This window comes from Pseudophryne corroboree, chromosome 9 (assembly GCF_028390025.1).
Source record: "Pseudophryne corroboree isolate aPseCor3 chromosome 9, aPseCor3.hap2, whole genome shotgun sequence".
Classification (NCBI taxonomy): Eukaryota; Metazoa; Chordata; class Amphibia; order Anura; family Myobatrachidae; genus Pseudophryne; species Pseudophryne corroboree.
The window spans coordinates 230,665,777-230,686,168 of NC_086452.1; the positions used below are offsets into that span (position 1 = coordinate 230,665,777).

Below are 20,392 nucleotides of genomic sequence, written 5' to 3' on the forward strand. Positions count from 1 at the left end.
TTACATAAGGGTTATGTTACAGTTGAGATCAGTCTTTAGCTGATACTGTTTTGTTCATACTGTTTACTGGTTGCGTATATTCCAGGTTATACGGTGTGGATGGTGTGGGCTGGTATGAATCTTGCCCTTAGATTAACAAAATCCTTTCCTCGTATTGTCGATCTCCTCTGGGCACAGTTTCTCTAACTGAGGTCTGGAGGAGGGGCATAGAGGGAGGAGCCAGTGCACTCCCATTCTAAAAATTCTTTATAGTGCCCATGTCTCCTGCGGAGCCCATCTATACCCCATGGTCCTTACGGAGTCCCCAGCATCCTCTACGGACTATGAGAAAAAGATTTACCAGTAGGTTTAAAATCTTATTATAACCTAAAATAGATTTAATTTTCTGTTAACCAGGAGCACACCATCACAACCATGTCAGTTGCACCTTATGATGTAATTTTCATGCTGTTGCACATATACCCCTTTCATACTGCCAAAAATAACCTGGGTTATTGCACGTGAATGAGCAGCAATCTGTGTTTTGTGCAGTAAAAGGGGCCAGGGGAAATAACTCGGGTCGAGCAACCAGGTATTTCAACCCACTATTAAAGCAGGGTTTTACATGGGTTTAACCAGGGTTGAAGTGCAGTGTGAACGAGTTTGCCGGGTCCATGTGACCCGCTACCCGTTCACTGTATGGTAGCAGGTGGAGCTTGGAGATCATCTGATCTCCAAGCACCGCCTCCGCACTTGAAGCGGTGACGTCATTGACGCAGCAATATGCCGTGTCTGGCCTGCCAGTCTAAAAGGGGTCTCAAGCTTGTCGCACCTGCACAAGTCCCGGGTCCTTCCCAGGTCACGTAATGTGAAAGATTTATTAGTAAATTTACCTGCTATACATAATAGACAATACTAAACTTGTATTCTACACATCTCTGTAACTATATGTCACTGTTATAACATTGATGTACTCAAGGAAAATATTATCTATTTTGCTTTGATTTTAGGTATACACTGACTCCTCTTCCAACCAATTACCTTGAGCCATTGAACAGATCTTTAACTGTAACTTTATACCATGGTTCTGTGTGTGAAAAAGACCCTGCACTTCTTGGGTTTGACCTGATAACATGCATTGAGCTGTAAGTATTATCCAGAATACCAGTTTTAAGAGTGTATGCAGCATGTTTCTGAATTACTATATACTGTGGAATGTTGCAGATATTAAAGTCTTTGTTACAGGTATCAGGTTTTTTTTCAGTTGTGGGAAAACACACTTTGTATTTTGTTTTACTCCTATGAGGCAGGGCACTAAGAAAAAAAGACTATCCTTCTCTCATACTCCCCTTTCTCTTACGTACACTCCTAGGGGATACTGGGAATCCATTTAGTACCATGGGGTATAGACGGATCCACTAGGAGCCATGGGCACTATAGAAGTTTGATTAGGTGTGCTGGCTCCTCCCTCTATGCCCCTCCTACCAGACTCAGTTTAGCAAATGTGCCCGGAGGAGCCGGTCACGTCTCTGGTAGCTCCTGAAGAGTTTTCTGCATTTATTTTCTAAGTTTGTTATTTTTAGGCAGGATTGGTTGGCACCAGCCTGCCGGCTTCGTGGGACTTAGGGGGGGAATGGCCCAACCTCTCTCAGGGTTAATGGTCCCATTTCCCACTGACAGGGCACTGGCTCCTGAGGGAACTATTTGCAAGCACCACCACGGAGAGCGTACATTCCCGCAGCACGCCGCCACACCTAACAGAGCCAGAAGAAAGAAGAGTGGCGAGTACTAAGCCAGCGTTCCGGTTAGCGGGTCGCTGGACATTTTGGCGGCATAAGGGTACGGAGACGCATGGCTTCTAAACGGGGCAGACTGAGAGCCTAATTCAGAGTTGATTGCAGCAGCAAATTTGTTAGCAGTTGGGCAAATCCATGTGTACTGCAGGGGGGCAGATATTACATGTGCAAAGAGAGTTAAATTTGGGTGGGGTGTGTTCAAACTGAAATCTAAATTGCAGTGTCAAAATAAAGCAGCCAGTATTTGCCCTGCACAGAAACAATATAACCAACCCAAATGTAACTCTCTCTGCAAATGTTATATCTGCCTCCCCTGCAGTGCACATGGTTTTGCCCAACTGCTAACAAATTTGCTGCTGCGATCAATTCTGAATTACCCCCTGAGTCTTCTGACTGTGGGGGTAATTCCAAGTTGATCGCAGCAGGATATTTTTTAGCAATTGGGCAAAACCATGTGCACTGCAGGGGAGGCAGATATAACATGTGCAGAAAGAGTTAGATTTGGGTGGGTTATTTTGTTTCTGTGCAGGGTAAATACTGGCTGCTTTTTTTTTACACTGCAAATTAGATTGCAGATTGAACACACCCCACCCAAATCTAACTCTCTCTGCACATGTTATATCTGCCTCCCCTGCAGTGCACATGGTTTTGCCCAATTGCTAACAAAAATTCTGCTGCGATCAACTTGGAATTACCCTCTGTGTACACTACAGCGTACACAGTACCAAGATTGGCACCACAGCCATAACAGGAGGTTTACTCCATTTTATGCACATAGACACACACACCCAGTATAAAGAAGAGCGGGAAGACAGCGCGCCATTGAAGGGGCAGGTCTTCACTATGAGCGGATCCAGCAGCTCACAAGCGCCATTTTCTCTACTGCAGTTGACACAGATGCTGACTGACAGGGATGCGCAACTCCTACGAAGAGACTCCAGATTACCTCAGCGGTACCAGGGGGTCATAGTGGGGGGGAGCGATTTATTAGTATACTGAGTCCCTAATCTAGGTACTTAGTCTGCGACCTGGCTAAGCTTGGCATTTATGATAAGGGCGCCGTGTGCTGGTTCCATAATCTCTCTGTGTCTCCCCGGAAGGGCTCTTTGTGGGTTTATTGTGTATTTAACCTTTTCCTGTTTGTGTGTGCTGTCACTACTACAGTAGGTCAGAAAAAGAGTGTGTTTCATGTAAGACACAGTGTTCCTCTTCTCCAGGGGGTTCACTGGTGTGTACTCAGTGTAGTATCCCTTCCCAGGCTAGTGGGGAAGAACCAGCTTGGTTGGACTCCATTAGGGGAATGATTTCCACCATTCCTACTAAATTATCTCGAAATGAGAAAGAGACGCAATACTTAAGACAGTCTATGGCTGAGTTTATGAAAAAGGACTCGGTACCCAAACCAGCATCTCAGTGCCCTGCCAATTATCCTCAAAAACGTTCTTTGGCCCATATCCTGCACTCTGACTATGATAAGGAGGAGTCAGAAATGGAGGAGGGTGAGGTGGGGGAGGATACTCTGTTGCAAAGAATAGAGGCTCTCATAAATGTTACCAGGGAAGCCCTCAATATTCATGATAAGGTGACAGAGGAGAGTGAGGAATCTTACTGTAATATAAAGAAAAAATCCTCAGCCACTTTTCCTGTGTCAAAGGAACTCAATATCCTGTTTGAAGAACCGTGGATTAATCCAGATAAGAAATTTCAAAATCCCAAAAGGTTATCATCTTCTCTTTTTCCTCCTGAGGATATAAAAAAATGGGAAAATCCACCGATAGTGGATGCATCAGTCTCCAGGCTGTCACTGAAAATTGTATTGCCTGTCCCGGGTGCAGCCTCCCTAAAAGAAGCTGCTGATCAAAAAATTGAGACTACGCTCAAATATTTGTATTAGTGATGAGCGGATTCGGTTTTACTCGGTTCTCAAAACGGCATCTTATTGGCTATCCAAAACACGTGACATCCGTGAGCCAATAAGATGCCATTTGAGAACCGAGTAAAACCGAGTAAAACCGAATCCGCTCATCACTAATTTGTATACAACTGCTGGGGTGGCCCAGAGACCCACTATAGCATGTGGGTGGATTACGCGAGCCATTGCTAAATGGTCGGGTAACCTAATTGAGGAGTTAGACACCTTACCTCAAGAGGAAATTATTTTGCTCCTGCAACATATACAGGACTCTGTGAACTTTATGGTGGAAGCCATAAAAGAGATAGGCTTGCTTAAGGCATGCACTACAGCTATGGCAGTGTCAGCACACAGGAGCTTATGGCTACGCCAGTGGACTGCGGACGCGGAGGGGCCTACCTTTCACAGGTGAGGCCTTATTTGGAGGTGAACTAGACAAATGGATCTCCAAAGCTACTGCGGGTAAGTCCACATACCTACCTTTTGCAGCTTTCCCAGCTAGGATCCAATTTACAGTCCTTTCGGACAGCCAAGTTTAGGGGCAAGATCAGAGGTTCTTTTACCACAGCCAGAGGTGCTAGAGGTAAACTACGGAAATCAGCTACTGCCGGTTCACTGCTTTCTCAAAACCTTCCGCATGACGGTGGACCGCGATGCCTGGAAGACAGGCAGGTGGGAGCCTGGCTAAAATTCATCAGTCACGTCTGGACAAGTTCGAGCCAGGATCCCTGGGTTATAGACCTTATATCCAAGGTCTGCAGACTGGAGTTCCAGGAGCTCCCACCTCACAGATTCTTCAGATCAGGCTTACCAGTTTCACAAGAGGCAAGTATAACCTTACAGGATGCCATTCAAAAACTTTTACAGACCCAGGTCATTGTTCCTTTTCCACCTCATCTACAAGAAAAAAGTGATATTGGACCCCTGGCGCACTGTAATCGTGGATGCTGTTTCTTACTCCTATTATTGAATGATGGAGTCAACATGTGCTGATTATCACACAACACTAGCAATATTTATTAAAACACAATCCCCAGCTGGGAATAGACAATGATAGTTAAAACAAACAGATATTAAAACAAATGTACAGAAATGCGGTGAATGGAAGGGGACCCAGTGCTTTCATAAAGTGCTTTTCATGCTTAAAGTCCTTCTTAAATTGAGAAAAAATCTCTCACCATATTGCATAGCCGCGGTGGGCTAGCTTTAAAGAGATAGCTGGGGTCCTAGGCTGAATTGCCCAGCACCACCGCAGCAGGCGTATCAGCTTACAGTCACCGGTTCCCAAATCTCCACCAAGTCTGTCCTTATCCGGGATCGTCCACCGGAAGTAATGCATATGCGTTCCAAATACCGGGGAAAGTGTTATTTTGCGTTCCACCGACTTTCCCCGGTATTTGGAACGCATATGCATTACTTCCGGTGGACGATCCTGGAAGTAACAGGAGTAACGAATTATTGTTCGTTATACAGTAATTAGTAATGGAATAAAAAGCCAGCATAGAGGACATCACTTATCCAACTTTGAGAAAGGCCAATACAAGACCGAAACGCGTTATTTGGATAAGGACAGACTTGGTGGAGATTTGGGAACCGGTGACTGTAATCTGATACGCCTGCTGCGGTGGTGCTGGGCAATTCAGCCTAGGACCCCAGCTATCTCTTTAAAGCTAGCCCACCGCGGCTATGCAATATGGTGAGAGATTTTTTCTCAATTTAAGAAGGACTTTAAGCATGAAAAGCACTTTATGAAAGCACTGGGTCCCCTTCCATTCACCGCATTTCTGTACATTTGTTTTAATATCTGTTTGTTTTAACTATCATTGTCTATTCCCAGCTGGGGATTGTGTTTTAATAAATATTGCTAGTGTTGTGTGATAATCAGCACATGTTGACTCCATCATTCAATAATAGGAGTAAGAAACAGCATCCACGATTACAGTGCGCCAGGGGTCCAATATCACTTTTTTCTTGTATCTATTGCTGGAGATTTGTGTTTGTCTCCTTTGTCTTTGGACCTGGGCAGCACTCTATTCCTTACTGCGCTCATTTGAAAGTACTACCATTTTGTTATTCACCTCATCTACAAACCAAGGGTTACTATTCCAGGTTGTTTGTATTACCGAAGCCGGACGGTTTGGTAAGACCGATTTTAAACCTCAAGTCGTTAAACCCGTACTTACAAGTGTTCAAATTCAAGATGGAGTCTCTGAGAGCGGTGGTCTCAGGTCTGGAGGAGGGGGGATTCCTAGTGTCCCTGGATATGAAGGATGCGTACCTTCATATTCCGATCTGGCTGCCTCATCAGGCTTATCTACGGTTTGCACTGCAGGACTGTCACTACCAGTTCCAGGCCCTGCCATTTGGTCTCTCCACGGCGCCGAGGGTGTTCACCAAGGTGATGGCAGAGATGATGTTACTGCTCCGCAAACAAGGAGTGAACATAATTCCGCACCTGGACGATCTTCTGATAAAGGCACCGTCCAGGGAGCAGTTGTTGGAGAACATTGGTCTCTCAACCAGACTACTCCTGGATTATGGGTGGATTCTGAACCTACCAAAATCTCACCTAGAACCAACGCAGAGGCTTAATTTCCTGGGAATGATACTGGACACAGAGTCTCAGAAAGTATTCCTTCCCTTGGAAAAGGCAGTGATAATCCAGTCGATGGTTCGGGCTGTCCTGAAGCCAACCAGGATTTCGGTGCATCTCTGCATATGCCTTCTGGGGAAAATGGTGGCCTCTTACGAGGCGATTCAGTACGGAAGGTTTTATGCGAGGCCCTTCCAGCTGGATCTGTTGGACAAATGATCAGGATCGCATCTTCACATGCACCAGAGGATTCGTCTGTCCCCAAAAGCCAGGATCTCCCTCCTGTGGTGGCTACACACTTTTCACCTAGTCAAGGGTCGGGAGTGGATGTGGGCCTACATCTAGGCTCCATAACAGTCCAGATTTCGGCCTTGTTTATTTTCTTTCAGAAACAGTTGGCTTCTTAAAAGGTGTTCTGCACATCTAACCTCCCTTTGTGCCTCCCACAGCACCTTGGGATTTCAATTTGGTGCTGCAGTTCCTCCAATCGGACTGGTTTGAACCATTACAGGAGGTAGACATAAAATACCATACATGGAAGACCGTCACACTATTGGCCTTGGCTTCAGCAAGATGTGTGTCGGAGTTGGGGGCGTTGTCTTACAAGAGCCCCTACTTAATTTTGCATGAGGTCAGAGCTGAACTCAGGACTCGTCAGCAATTTCTTCCTAAGGTGGTGTCCGTGTTTCACATCAACCAACCTATTGTGGTTCCGGTTGTTATGGACGCCTCTGCTACTTCAAAGTCCTTGGACGTTGTAGGGGCTTTGAAGGTTAATATGTAAAGCGAACTGCTCGTCACAGGAAATCGGACTCGCTGTTCGTTTTATACGATGCCAACAAAATTGGGTGTCTTGCTTCAAAGCAGTCAATTGCTCGCTGGATCAGGGTCACTATCCAGCATGCTTATTCCACGGCAGGCTTGCCAATTCCAAAATCTGTACAAGCTCACTCTACTAGGTCGGTGGGTTCCTCTTGGGTGGCTACCCGGTGTGTCTCGGCATTACAGCTCTGCCGAGCAGCTACTTGGTTGGGTTCGAACACGTTTGCAAAGTTTTACAAGTTCGATACCTTGGCCTCTGAGGACCTTCAGTTTGGACAGTCAGTTCTGCAGGAACCTCAACACTCTCCAACCCGGTTTGGGAGCTTTGGTACTCCCAGTATCCCCTAGGACGTAAGAGAAAATAGGATTTTAATTACCTACCTGTAAATACTTTTCTCGTAGTCCATAGGGGATACTGGGCTCCCGCCCGGTGCTTTGTTCTTCCTGCACTGTTACTTGGTTAAATTATGTTGTTTTGCTTAACTGTTGCTGTTCCTATTTACAAGTTTTGGTTAGCATGGCTTTCCTCTTGTTATAGTTGTGCTAGGTCGAATTCTCACCACTTTCCTTTTCTATATCCTTTTCTCTAAGTATGTCCGTCTCCTCGGGCAGAGTTTACTAGACTGAGTCTGGTAGGAGAGGTATAGAGGGAGGAGCCAGCACACCTAATCAAACTTCTATAGTGCCCATGGCTCCTGGTGGACCCGTCTACACCCCATGGTACTAAATGGATTCCCAGTATCCCCTACGGATTACGAGAAAAGGATTTACCGGTAGGTAATTAAAATCCTATCTTAAATGCAGTGATTCCTACTTGATAGACATTTTTCTCGTAACCCTACGGATTACGAGAAAAGGATTTACCGGTAGGTAATTAAAATCCTATCTTAGATGCAGTGATTCCTACTTGATAGACAGCAGAATGCCTCATTTGGCATTTCATGTTGTTTGTAATAGAGATGGATGGTCCTACTGCAGAGTAAGTGCCAATTTTGACTATACTATGTTCTAGATTGTACACAATATAGTCAAGATTGACTTGCCTGCACCAAGGAGCGCACATCGGTATAGCAAGCTGTGTACACATGGTGTGATTTGCACTAACTTTCCTTACGATTTTGACTATATAGTCAAAATTGTAAGGTTACATTGCACCGTGTGTATGCACCTTAAGTTTTCAGCTATGAGGGTACAGCACCAATTGAGTCCTGTGTACGGAACGGCAAATAGTAGGAGCTCTGGGAGACACCCTCTAAACTTGTCCAGGTGACATCCACAGGGTCAGTTAGCTTCTGTCATTTTATACGCTGTGCTGGAAAACAGAAGCTGATTATTTCCTGTGACAACTTCTCCACTTTATCTGTCTCCAAGATTTGAAAAATCTCCCCCTAAGGGGCAAATTCAATTGTCAGCTTGGACTTATTCAATTAGGTCCTACATCCCTCCGCATAACAATTATTTATCCTCGTAGCCTGAAGAGCTGTGAGGAAAAATCTGCAGTAATTGCACTTATTGGGGGTTAACGGGTGGTGAAACCCATAGATTCCAGTGTTTTACGTGGAATCTATAGCTTAGTGAGTGTAATCCATGGGCATTAAACCTGGAGCTTTCCCTGCGGGTAACTGAATATGCCCGTAAGAGTTATGTGAATCATTTTCAGCTGTATAGCCTGTGTTCTGAGAGAGTCCACAAACACCACAGGTTCCTATTCCAGTTAGGCCGTCCTTCAAGAACTTTTTAACCAAGTGGCTAGACGGGCTTCTAATGTTCTTATTTTTAACTCTGGTTCAATGCTAAGTCCTGTCTTTGCAGCCACTATTCTGGTCAAAGCTCTCATCGCTTGGATCTGGATCTAAGGATTTTGAAATCAGCACTTCAAGAGAGAAGCTGATGCAGATTGCTTCTAATATATTATTTGTTATTCATTAAGGGCCTGATTTAATGATGGCCACCCTAGCAGCGACTGTGCTAAAATATGCTAATACCACAGGAAGTGTCTTGTGTAAATATTAACTCCTCCTGCAGGCTTCTTTGATCAGCTGCTCTGTCCGAAGATGCAGCATCGGATCATCTGCCTGTATATCAGCCATCTGAGGAACCCTCAGGTTACTCAGGATGCCCATTGTTTTCAAGCTTCAGAGGTCAGTGAAGCTGGACCAAGGACACAGCCATTGGCCTCTGCACACCCAGAAATAGGGGACAACAATTGATTCTGCTGGGATAATGTCCAGATTATTGGCCAGTTCAGTGGTGGGTTAAATCCTGGAAGGACAATATTTCCCCAAGGTGCTTGTTTATGATGCTTTTTTCAGGGCCCTCTTCATGTTAGAACTGGATACGGTAATCAGATATACATCAAGTGTCAATGCGGCATATGACACAAGACGCTGGGCACTACTGAGACTGTGAGCGGTGTATTGTACCATATTCATCTTTACATTTTGCATCGCAGATGCAGCGAAACATCACTCAAAGTGTACTAGAAATACTGGGCTGCGACTTTAACTGAAAAGGAATTAGTTTTAAACACATACAAAGTCACAGGTGAAGCACAACGGAACTTGGCGTGAGAGAAAGCCGCGGCGATTTCATCGGAGCTTTTACACAGATTCAGACTCGGTTGCACACAGATATCCAAATGTCTGCACATCAAATTGATCAGTGTAATCTAGCAAAGTGTTTTTGTTATGTCTAGTTGTTTTATATATACGAATATACAGTTATGTGAACAAACACGAGGAACCACTGCACTCGCTATTCCCAGGGGTTGGGGTGCGGTGGGCTGTGACCACCGAACTCAAATATACCATTTTCCTCTATGAGACAGCAGTTGCCAGGTTTCTATAAAATCTATGTGAAAGTTTGTGATAGAGTAGGACTTGCAGTGAAATGGGGTCCCGTGGAGTGGGCCGCAAGCTTACATGTATTGTACAATTCATAAACCAAAACCCCATTGTTTTATTCATATGTATATTAAAGCATTAAGGTGAATGAAGCTACTTAGGTGAGTGCTGGGCTTTCTGTTTGGTATATTTGAGTTCGGTGGTCACAGCCCACCGCACCCCAACCCCTGGGAATGGCGAGTGCAGTGGTTCCTCGTGTTTGTTTGTATAATAGGGTTAATTTTTAATTGGCCCATTTGTGACCATATCTCTCTCTCATGCACCCCTAAGCTCATTTACCTTTAACCTGGATCAGCTGCTATTTAGGTGTGTTGGTGACTGTCTCACTTTGAAAGCCAGTAGTCTGTTGGCAGGTGAGCTGTAAACCAGGTAAGCACACTTGTGTAGTTGTGTTATTTGTGTTGGTGACTGTCTTACCTTTTAAAAGCCATAAGTGTGGCAGGTAAGCTTTAAACCAGATAAGCACATTTTCCTCTATGAGACAGCAGTTGCCAGGTTTCTATAAAATCTATGTGAAAGTTTGTGATAGAGTAGGACTTGCGGTGAAATGGGGTCCCGTGGAGTGGGCCGCAAGCTTACATGTATTGTACAATTCATAAACCAAAACCCCATTGTTTTATTTAGATGTATATTAAAGCATTAAGGTGAATGAAGCTACTTAGGAGAGTGCTGGGCTTTCTGTTTGGTATACAGTTATGTGAGTCGACCGGGACATGGCGCACTAATAGGGGTTTTTTTGCCGTGACTTGAGGACACACCTGTAGATGCTCTTAATGACTCAGGTTGCTTATTTGCCAACACAGACATACAGTACAGTGATGGATGTGTCTTCCACATTGCTGTCTGTTTCTGAGTAGACTACAAAGTTGCATTGCTCTGTAACACTGCAGTCTCCTTGGGGGTATATTCAATTGCTGTCGAGTCCTTTCCGACGGAAAGGACCCAACTGCTCTCTATTCAATGCCGGGTCAAATCCGATAGGTTTGGCCCATTACCGTCAGTGTCAATCCGACTTTTTTAAAAGTTGGATTGACATTGTTGGAAACTGGGCTAAAACCTGTTGGTTGATGTTGAGGTTTATGCATTGTGTGCACATTAGTAAATACCTACCTTTGCAAATATGAAGAGTTACGTGCAACTTTGCACCTGCCCCCTATCTGATCTATACATGATTATTAACCTTAGCCTGCACTTGCATCAGCCGATACTTAATGCAAATTATACATTTGGAAGTAAGAGTATTTACAGTATGTCTGCAGTTGCATCTCAGTAATATTACACAGCAGAACAGTGGTGGTCTTCATAAATCACCAGGGAGGCACCAAAAGCAGAGCTATGATGTTGCTAGTAGTAAAACTGATAGTTTTGTCAGAAAGTAACCTGAAGCCCCTACCAGCATTACATGGCTCCGATAAAGAGAATGCAAAAGGCAGATTTCCTAACAGGAGAATAGCTTCTACAACAGTAAGATTTACAATTGCTGCTAGAAATTTTCTGCCTTTCTTGGTCATCTGTGTTTACAGCAGTGCAGGCCCCTGGGCAAAGCAATGCGCAGGGTCACCCATCGCTCCTTCAGCTGTCACAGGGGGTATGGATGTTATCGGCGGTGGCTGTAATGCCGGTGGGGAGGGGATTAGATACCATCACTGGTGATGGTTGTGATGTCCCGGGGGGATGTTTTGCTATCTGTGGCGGCTGAATACAGTATAGTGCACTTTACACATTACACCCACACAGTAGTAGTGTCCCTTACACATTACACCCACACAGTTTGGTATGCCTTACATATTATGCCCACACAGTAGTAGCGTCCCTTACACATTATGCCCACACAGTAGTAGTGCCCCTTACGCATTATGCCCACACAGTATAGTGCACCATACACATTTCGCCCACACAGTTGTAATACCTGTTATGCAGTAGTGCCTGGCCGAGGAGGTGTCCGGCACTGCACCGCACCACAGTGAAGAAACTTAAAATAAACTTCAGCTCCCAACAGATCTTGCTTTCGGCGACTGGGTGTCCAACTTAAAATAAACTTCAGCTCCCAACAGATCTTGCTTTCGGCGACTGGGTGTCCAAGGGGGTGGAGGGGTACGGCCATGGGGCCTTAGAAATTTGGGGTCCATCTCTTTCATTGAGCCCAATGAAAGAGATGGTCCTGTTTGGTCAGTGGCATAGGGCAACAAACCAGAATGCCAAGGTGCCAATATTTTTTTTCTTGGCAGAAAGGTCCAGAGACAGAAGAGACAAACTCACTTTCAGTGTCATGGAGGTTTCAACTAACCAGAAGCGATAGCAGTTCATCCATTTTGGCCACTACATAGATACTTGAGGAGTGCACCCAAATTTGCAACAACTAAATTTTATAATGTGATAACTACATTCCATATTAGTAACCAGGAAATTATTTTAACATATTTTTACCCACAGCAGGTTCATAGCAAAGAGAAAAGTTGAAGTGGTATTCAATGTATTTAGGGCCTGATTCAGAGATGTACATATAGTAAACTCAGTGGTTTATGTACATCTCCAATGTTTCCAGATCTACGAATGCGCAGATCTGTGTCTGCCATGCTGGTTGCACTGCACGTAAGCTGCAGTATGTTTGATATGATGTGGCTGTTTGGGGGTGAGGAAGCACCGTCCAACATTTCAGAACATGGGGGCATGTCTCCCCCATTTTCTGGGCTTGCCGAGGCCAGTGGTTGCTGGCTGCTTCCTTGGACGTGGCTTCAAAATGCATATGTTAGTCTGTGTTATAGCCCCTAAAACACAACATCTATTTAGAATTGATTGTGGGGGTGATTCCGAGTTGATCGCAGCATCAAATTTGTTAGCAGATGGGTAAAACCATGTGCACTGCAGTGGGGGCAGATATAACATTTGCAGAGAGAGTTAGATTTGGGCGGGTTATTTTGTTTCTGTGCAGAGTAAATACTGGCTGCTTTATTTTTACACTGCAATTTAGATTTCAGTTTGAACACACCCCACCCAAATCTAACTCTCTCTGCACATGTTATATCTGCCACACCTGCAGTGCAAATGGTTTTGCCCAACTGCTAACAAATTTGATGCTGCGATCAACTCGGAATTACCCCCTTTCACCGATTTTAAATCAGCAAAAATCAATGAAAATCAGCTTTTAGTAAATATACCCCTAAGTGCTCATTTTACTGGAGCCATAGAAATTCCTTGGAAAGTGGGCTCAAGCTTTTTTGACAGAGCTTTGCAAGGTAACAGGATAAACGAGAACATGTCACCCGAACTGCCAGAAGAGAATAACATCCAAAAGATAATGGCTAGAGACGGATATGGACAGGGCCGGTTCTAGACCTTGTGGCGCCCAGGGCGAAAGTTTCCTCTGGTGCGCCCCCCCCAAGGTAAAATACAGTTGGTGCACGCCATTCACCATATGGCTAATTTTATTATTAATACTGAAACAGTTATTCCTTTGATATTGTAAAAAAGGTGCTTGATTCTACTTGACAGTCACCCGTAAATATGATTCAAATATCAATCCCCTAAGCAGCAACACATCATATTAATATCAGGTACTTTGACAAATGATATGGTCCACCATTAGTAAACAGAGTGTATTATAGTCAGTGATGCGCACACTGAAAACACGGAGTTAAACTATAATAGTGGTGGTACAATTAAATAATACGCAGGAGCGGGTGGTATTCATGTGACCGCCGGTCAGCTGACCGGCAGTCACATGACCTCCTCCACGAGCCCGACGGCTCACTCTCCCGATGGTCGGCATGCCGACCAACAGGGACTATTTCCACTCGTGGGTGTCCACGACACCCATACAGTGGGAATAGAACCCGTGGCAACCGCAGGTCGCCACCGAGCCCGCAGCGTGGCAAGCGCAGCGAGCCCGCAAGGGGCTTGCTGCACTCGCCCCTCCCCGCCGGGATCCCGGCGTCGGTAAGCTGACCGGCGGTCTCCTGACCGCCGGTCAGCAGTACTACACCCCTCAGGAGCTGTTTACTCCTAGATACAAATGTATCATTGCAAGATACTTGCCAACTAATATTGTGGGAATTACAGACTCTTGGATACAAATGTATCATTACTAGACACCTGGCAACCAGCATAGCTATAAGATAGAGTAACATTGTTTAAAGATACTGGAGACAGTGAAGAAATACATAATCACAGCGGCTAAGCTTTTTAACTCACTTTATTTAATTTTTCACGATTTATTTTCACATGCACCATATTTCGCTTCTGTTTTAATGACATCAATAAAAGTTATATTTTAGAATTTGTGGTCATCTATCATATAGATAGGTGACTTTAAAAACGTATACCAGTCCGTGTGTGCCCACCATAGGGAATTCTTTTTCTTCTGATTATTTGTACTTACCTTATTCCCTGGAGCACCTCCCAACATGTAAAATGTATATACCTACAGTATTGAATATTAGGGAAAGGACTTATACCATACATGAAAATCTAAACACAAATAGGTGTCTGTGCGATTCTTTACCTACTTTGTAAGGACGGTGGTCGAGTCAGGAGTCCCTTCTTCTGATAAACATCCTGGAGCTAAGAGCCGTATACAACGGCCTTCTTCAAGCGGCACACCTTCTACAATATCGGGCTGTTCAGGTGCAGTCGGACAAAGTGACCACAGTGGCCTACATAAACCGACAAGGCGGAACGAAGAGCAGGGCTGCAATGTCAGAGGTGACAAAAATCCTCCTCTGGGCAAAAAGACACGCTGTAGCGATGTCAACAATCTTCATTCCGGGAGTAGACAACTGGGAAGCAGACTTCCTAAGCAGACACGATCTCCATCCAGGAGAGTGGGGCCTCCACCCAGAGGTGTTCGAGGAGGTAACCAATTGGTGGGTGGTTCCTCACATAGACATGATGGCCTCCCGCCTCAACAAGAAGCTGCGGAGGTACTGTTCCAGGTCGAGGGACCCACAGGCAGTGGCGGTGGATGCACTAGCAATGCCGTGGGTGTTCACGTCAGTGTATGTATTCCCTCCACTTCCTCTAATTCCAAGAGTTCTTCAACTTGTAAAAAGAACAAAAGTTCTGGCAATCCTCATTGCTCCATACTGGCCAAGGAGGGCTTGGTACGCGGATCTGCTGGATCTACTGCTGGAAGATCCAAGGCCCCTACCTCTTCGAGAGTATCTTCTACTGCAGGGGCCGTTCGCTTATCAAGACTTACCATGGCTACGTTTGACGGCATGGCGGTTGAGCGCCAGATCTTAGCTCGGAAGGGTATTCCGAGTGAGGTTATTCCTACCCTGATACAGGCTAGGAAGGGGGTAACGTCTAACATAGGCGTGCGCAGCACATTTTATTAGGGGGTGCACCGTCAGAGGGGTGTGTCTAGCACCGCCTTTTGGGTATGTCTAGCACCATCTATTGACGGTCAACACAATATAAATATCCACCCTTGTACCAATCCTAATAATGCAGATACATTGTCAGATGTTGTGGTGTGCACCAAACAAACACCCTTGATGGCACTAACTGCAATTACAGTGCTACTCCTCAGCCTGGTCTGGCTCCCCCTCTCTTTCCCCTGCAAGCTGCAGCAGCTTACTTACAAGTCGGTCACTCACTGACACTGACAGTCGCAGACTAGTACTGCTGCTGCTGGAAAAACGAGTGACGTGTCAATGCTGCTGCAGACCGCCTGCCAGTATTGAATTTGTCTTCCTAAGAGGAACGCTGGCTGCATGCTGATCCTCATCAGTGGCTGGCGTTGGCATAGCATAGAAGGAGAGAGGTGGGCATGTGGCGGGTGGGCGTGTGAGCAGCATGACATAATCACGTCACATCATGCTGTTTTTGTACATGGAAGTGGAGCTGGGAGTTTGAAAGCCGGTGGCAGTGGCACCCTTGATTAACCCAGGCGTCTGGTCAGTAATGCAGTCCTGACAGGGTGCAGCGCAGAGAAGACAGTAATCAGCCTGCTCGCTGCATCAGGCATGTGAGATCGGGTGCCAGACATTAGGGGGTACCTGTGCGCACCAGGCACCCCCCCTGCGCACGCCTATGACGTCTAAACATTACCATCGAATTTGGAAAAAATATGTGTCTTGGTGTGAATCCAAGAAATTTCCTGCGGTGGAGTTTCAACTTGGACGTTTTCTCCTTTTCCTGCAAGCAGGTGTAGATATGGGCCTGAGATGTGTTACAGTTCCTGCAATCGGATTGGTTTGAGCCTCTACAGGAGGCAGAAATCAAGTTTCTCGACGGTAACTTTGTTGGCCTTGGCTTCGGCTCGACGTGTGTCGGAATTGGGGGCTTTGTCCTGTAAAAGTCCCTATCTGGTCTTCCATGAAGATAGGGCGGAACACAGGACTCGTCAACAGTTCCTTCCTAAGGTTTTGTCCGCTTTTTATATCAACCAACCTATTGTGGTGGCAGTGGCTACTGACTCCTCAATTGCTTCAAAGGCCTTGTATGTTGTGAGAGCCTTGAAGATTTATGTGAAGCGAACGGCACGTCAAAGAAAATCTGACTCTCTGTCCTCTATGATCCAAAAAAATTGGGTGTCCTGCTTCTAAGCAGTCGATTTCCTGCTGGATCAGATTCACCATCCAGCATGCATGTTCTACGCAGGATTGCCGTGTCCAAAATCTGTTAAGGCCCACTCTACTCGTAAGGTGGGTTCTTCCTGGGCGGCTGCCCGGGGTGTCTCGGCTTTACAGCTTTGCCGAGCAGCTACTTGGTTTGGATCGAACACATTTGCTAAGTTTTACAAGTTCGATACTTTGGCCTCTGATGAGCTCAAGTTTGGTCAAGCAGTTCTGCAGGACCCTGCACGCTCTCCCTCCCGTTCTGGGAGCTTTGGTACATCCCCATGGTACTAATATGGACCCCAGCATCCTCTAGGACGTAAGAGAAAATAGGATTTTAATTACCTACTGGTAAATCCTTTTCTTGTAGTCCGTAGAGGATGCTGGGCGCCCGCCCAGCGCTTCTCTATCCTGCAGTGGTTGTTTGGTTCAGTATTGCCTGGTTCCTAGGTAAGTTCTGCGTTCTTTAATGTTTCAGTACTGTTTCAGCTGTTGCTGAGTTTTCCGGCATGTTGGCCGGATTTGCCTTGTTGTGTGAGCTGGTATGAATCTCGCCATTATCTGTGTATTTCCTTCTCTGGAAGTATGTCGTCTCCTCGGGCACAGTTTCTAGACTGAGTCTGGTAGGAGGGGCATGGAGGGAGGATCCAGCCCACACTGTTAAACTCTTAAAGTGCCAATGGCTCCTGGTGGACCCGTCTATACCCCATGGTACTAATATGGACCCCAGCATCCTCTATGGACTACGAGAAAAGGATTTACCGGTAGGTAATTAAAAATAGGATTTTAATACCTACCGGTAAATCCTTTTCTCCTTTTCCGTAGAGGATGCTGGGGTCCACTTCAGTACCATGCGGTATAGACGGTTCCGCAGGAGCCATGGGCACTTTAAAACTTTTCAAGGGTGTGAACTGGCTCCTCCCTCTATGCCCCTCCTCCAGACCTCAGTTATAGGAACTGTGCCCAGGCAGACGGACATTTCGAGGAAAGGATTTACTTTTACACTAATGGTGAGATTCATACCAGCTCACACCTCAACCATGCCGCACAACATGGCATTCAACATGACACACGCCAAGAGGCATGAACCATTTACAGCAACATCCTGAAAACAAATGAAACACAACTTGCGTAACTATAAAGAACAAACTGCAGGTAAAGTACGCACTGGGTCGGGCGCCCAGCAACCTCTACGGACAAGGAGAAAAGGATTTACCGGTAGGTATTAAAATCCTATTTCCTCATACATCCTAGAGGATGCTGGGGTCCACTTCAGTACCATGGAGTTATACCAAAGCTCCAGTACAGGCGGGAGAGTGCGGATGACCCTGCAGCACCGATTGACCAAACTTGAGGTCCTCATCGGCCAAAGTGTCAAACTTATAAAATTTAGCAAATGTGTTTGACCCTGACCAAGTAGCTGCTCGGCAAAGTTGTAAAGCCGAGACGCCCCAGGCAGCCGCCCAGGATGAGCCCACTTTCCTAGTAGAATGGGCCTTCACCGACTTCGGTACCGGCAAGCCTGCCGTAGAATGAGCGTGCTGAATTGTCCCTCTGATACAGCGCGCAATAGTCTGCTTAGAAGCAGGACACCCAATCTTGCTGGAAGCATACAGGACAAACAGAGCCTCTGTTTTCCGTAACCGAGCTGTTCTTGCGACATAAATCTTCAAAGCTCTAACCACATCTATAGACTGTGACTCAGTGAAAGTGTCAGTAGCTACTGGCACCACAATAGGCTGGTTTATGTGGAAAGATGAAACCACTTTTGGAAGAAATTGTTGACGAGTTCTTAACTCTGCCCTATCTTCGTGGAAGATCAGGTAAGGGCTCTTGTGAGACAAGGCCCCCAACTCAAACACCCGCCTTGCAGATGCCAAGGCAAAAAGCATCACCACTTTCCAAGTGAGAAACTTAATTTCTATCTCCTGCAAAGGTTCAAACCAATCTGATTGAAGGATCTGCAACACCACATTAAGGTCCCATGGTGCCACTGGAGGCACAAATGGAGGCTGGATGTGCAGAACCCCTTTCACGAATGTCTGAACTTCTGGAAAGGAGGCCAATTGTTTTTGAAAGAGAACTTGATTGACCCCAATCTAAGGCCCGCATCAATTCAACACCAGCCTGCAGAAAATGGAGAAAACGTCCCAACTCAAACTCTTCCATAGGAGCCTTCTTGGATTCACACGAAGACACCTATTTTCTCCAAATACGGTGGTAATGTTTAGACGTTACTCCTTTCCTGGCCTGAATAAGAGTGGGGATGACTTCCTTGGGGATACCCTTTCGGGCTAGGATCCGGCTCTCAACAGCCAAGCCGTCAAACGCAGCCGCGGTTAGTCTTGATACACACACGGCCCCTGCTGTAGTAGGTCCTCTCGATGAGGAAGAGGCCGAGGATCTTCTATGAGCAACTCCTGAAGATCTGGATACCAAGCCCTCCTTGGCCAGTCTGGGGCAATGAAGATTGCTTAAACTCTTGTTCTTCTTATTATTTTGAGAACTTTTGCAATCAGTGGAAGTTTATGGAAAAAATATACCGACCGAAACACCCACTGGGTCACCAGTGCATCCACTGCTATTGCTTGAGGGTCTCTCAACCTGGAACAATATTTCTGAAGCTTCTTGTTTAGACGAGATGCCATCATGTCTACTTGAGGAACTCCCCAAAGACTTGTAACTTCTCCGAAGACTTCTTGGTGGAGGCCCCACTCTCCTGGATGGAGATCGTGTCTGCTGAGGAAGTCAGAAGGCCGTTGTAAATGGCTCTCAATTCCAGAACGTTTATGTGAAGGCAGGCTTCCTGACTTGACCATTTTTCTTGGAAGCTTTCCCCCTGTGTGACAGCTCCCCAGCCTTGGAGACTTGCATCCGTGGTTATTAGGACCCAGTCCTGAATCCCAAACCTGCGTCCCTCTAGTAGGTGAGAACTGTGTAGCCACCACAAGAGCGAAATCCTGGCTTTGGGGGACAGGATTATTCCGGTGCATGTGTAGGTGGGATCCGGACCACTTGTCCAACAGGTCCCACTGGAATACTCTGGCATGAAATCAGCCAAACTGTATGGCCTCGTAGGCCGCTACCATTTTACCCAACAACCGAATGCATTGATGGATCGACACGCTTGTTGGTTTCAATATTTGTTTTACCATTTTCTGGATTTCCAGAGCCTTTTCCACTGGAAGAAGGTACTCTCCGTACTTTTGTGTCCAGAATCATCCCTAAAAAGGACAATCTTGTCGTCGATTCCAACTGCGTCTTTGGAAAATTCATGATCCAACCGTGTTGTTGGAGTATTGACAGGGAGAGTGCGATGTTCTGCACCAACTGTTCCCTGGATCTCGCTTTTATCAGGAGATCGTCCAGATAAGGAATTATATTGACTCCTTTTTGACGAAGGAGGACCATCATCTCCGCCATCACCTTGGTGAATACCCTCGGTGCCGTGGAGAGTCCGAACGGCAACATCTGGAACTGGTAATGGCAATCCTGTACTGCAAATCTCATCTAAGCTTGGTGAGGAGGATAAATGGGAACATGCAAGTAAGCATCTTTTATGAAGTCCCCATCCTCCAGACTGGAAATCACTGCCCTCAGGGATTCCATCTTGAACATGAACCTTTTCAGGTAGAGATTCAGATTTTTCAGGTTTAAAATCAGTCTGACCGAGCCGTCCGGCTTCGGAACTACGAAGAGGCTTGAATAAAAACCTTCTCCTTGCTGTGACAAGGGTACGAGGACAATGACCTGATCCTGACATAATTTTAGAATTGCCGTTGTTACTGCCTCTCTTTCTGGAAGAGAAGCTGGCAAGGTCGATTTGA

At 45.9% G+C, this 20,392-nt stretch overlaps 1 protein-coding gene across 5 annotated transcripts in view; it reads left to right on the top strand.

The window, feature by feature from the left end:
• Positions 1-20,392, top strand: part of HENMT1 (HEN methyltransferase 1) — a 191,594-nt gene that overhangs the window by 155,405 nt on the left and 15,797 nt on the right. For all 5 annotated transcript variants that reach the window (XM_063940168.1, XM_063940172.1, XM_063940171.1 and 2 more), the window contains one exon: positions 990-1,124. In XM_063940168.1, the coding sequence (XP_063796238.1) occupies positions 990-1,124 (135 nt within the window). The remainder of the gene's footprint in view (positions 1-989; positions 1,125-20,392) is intronic.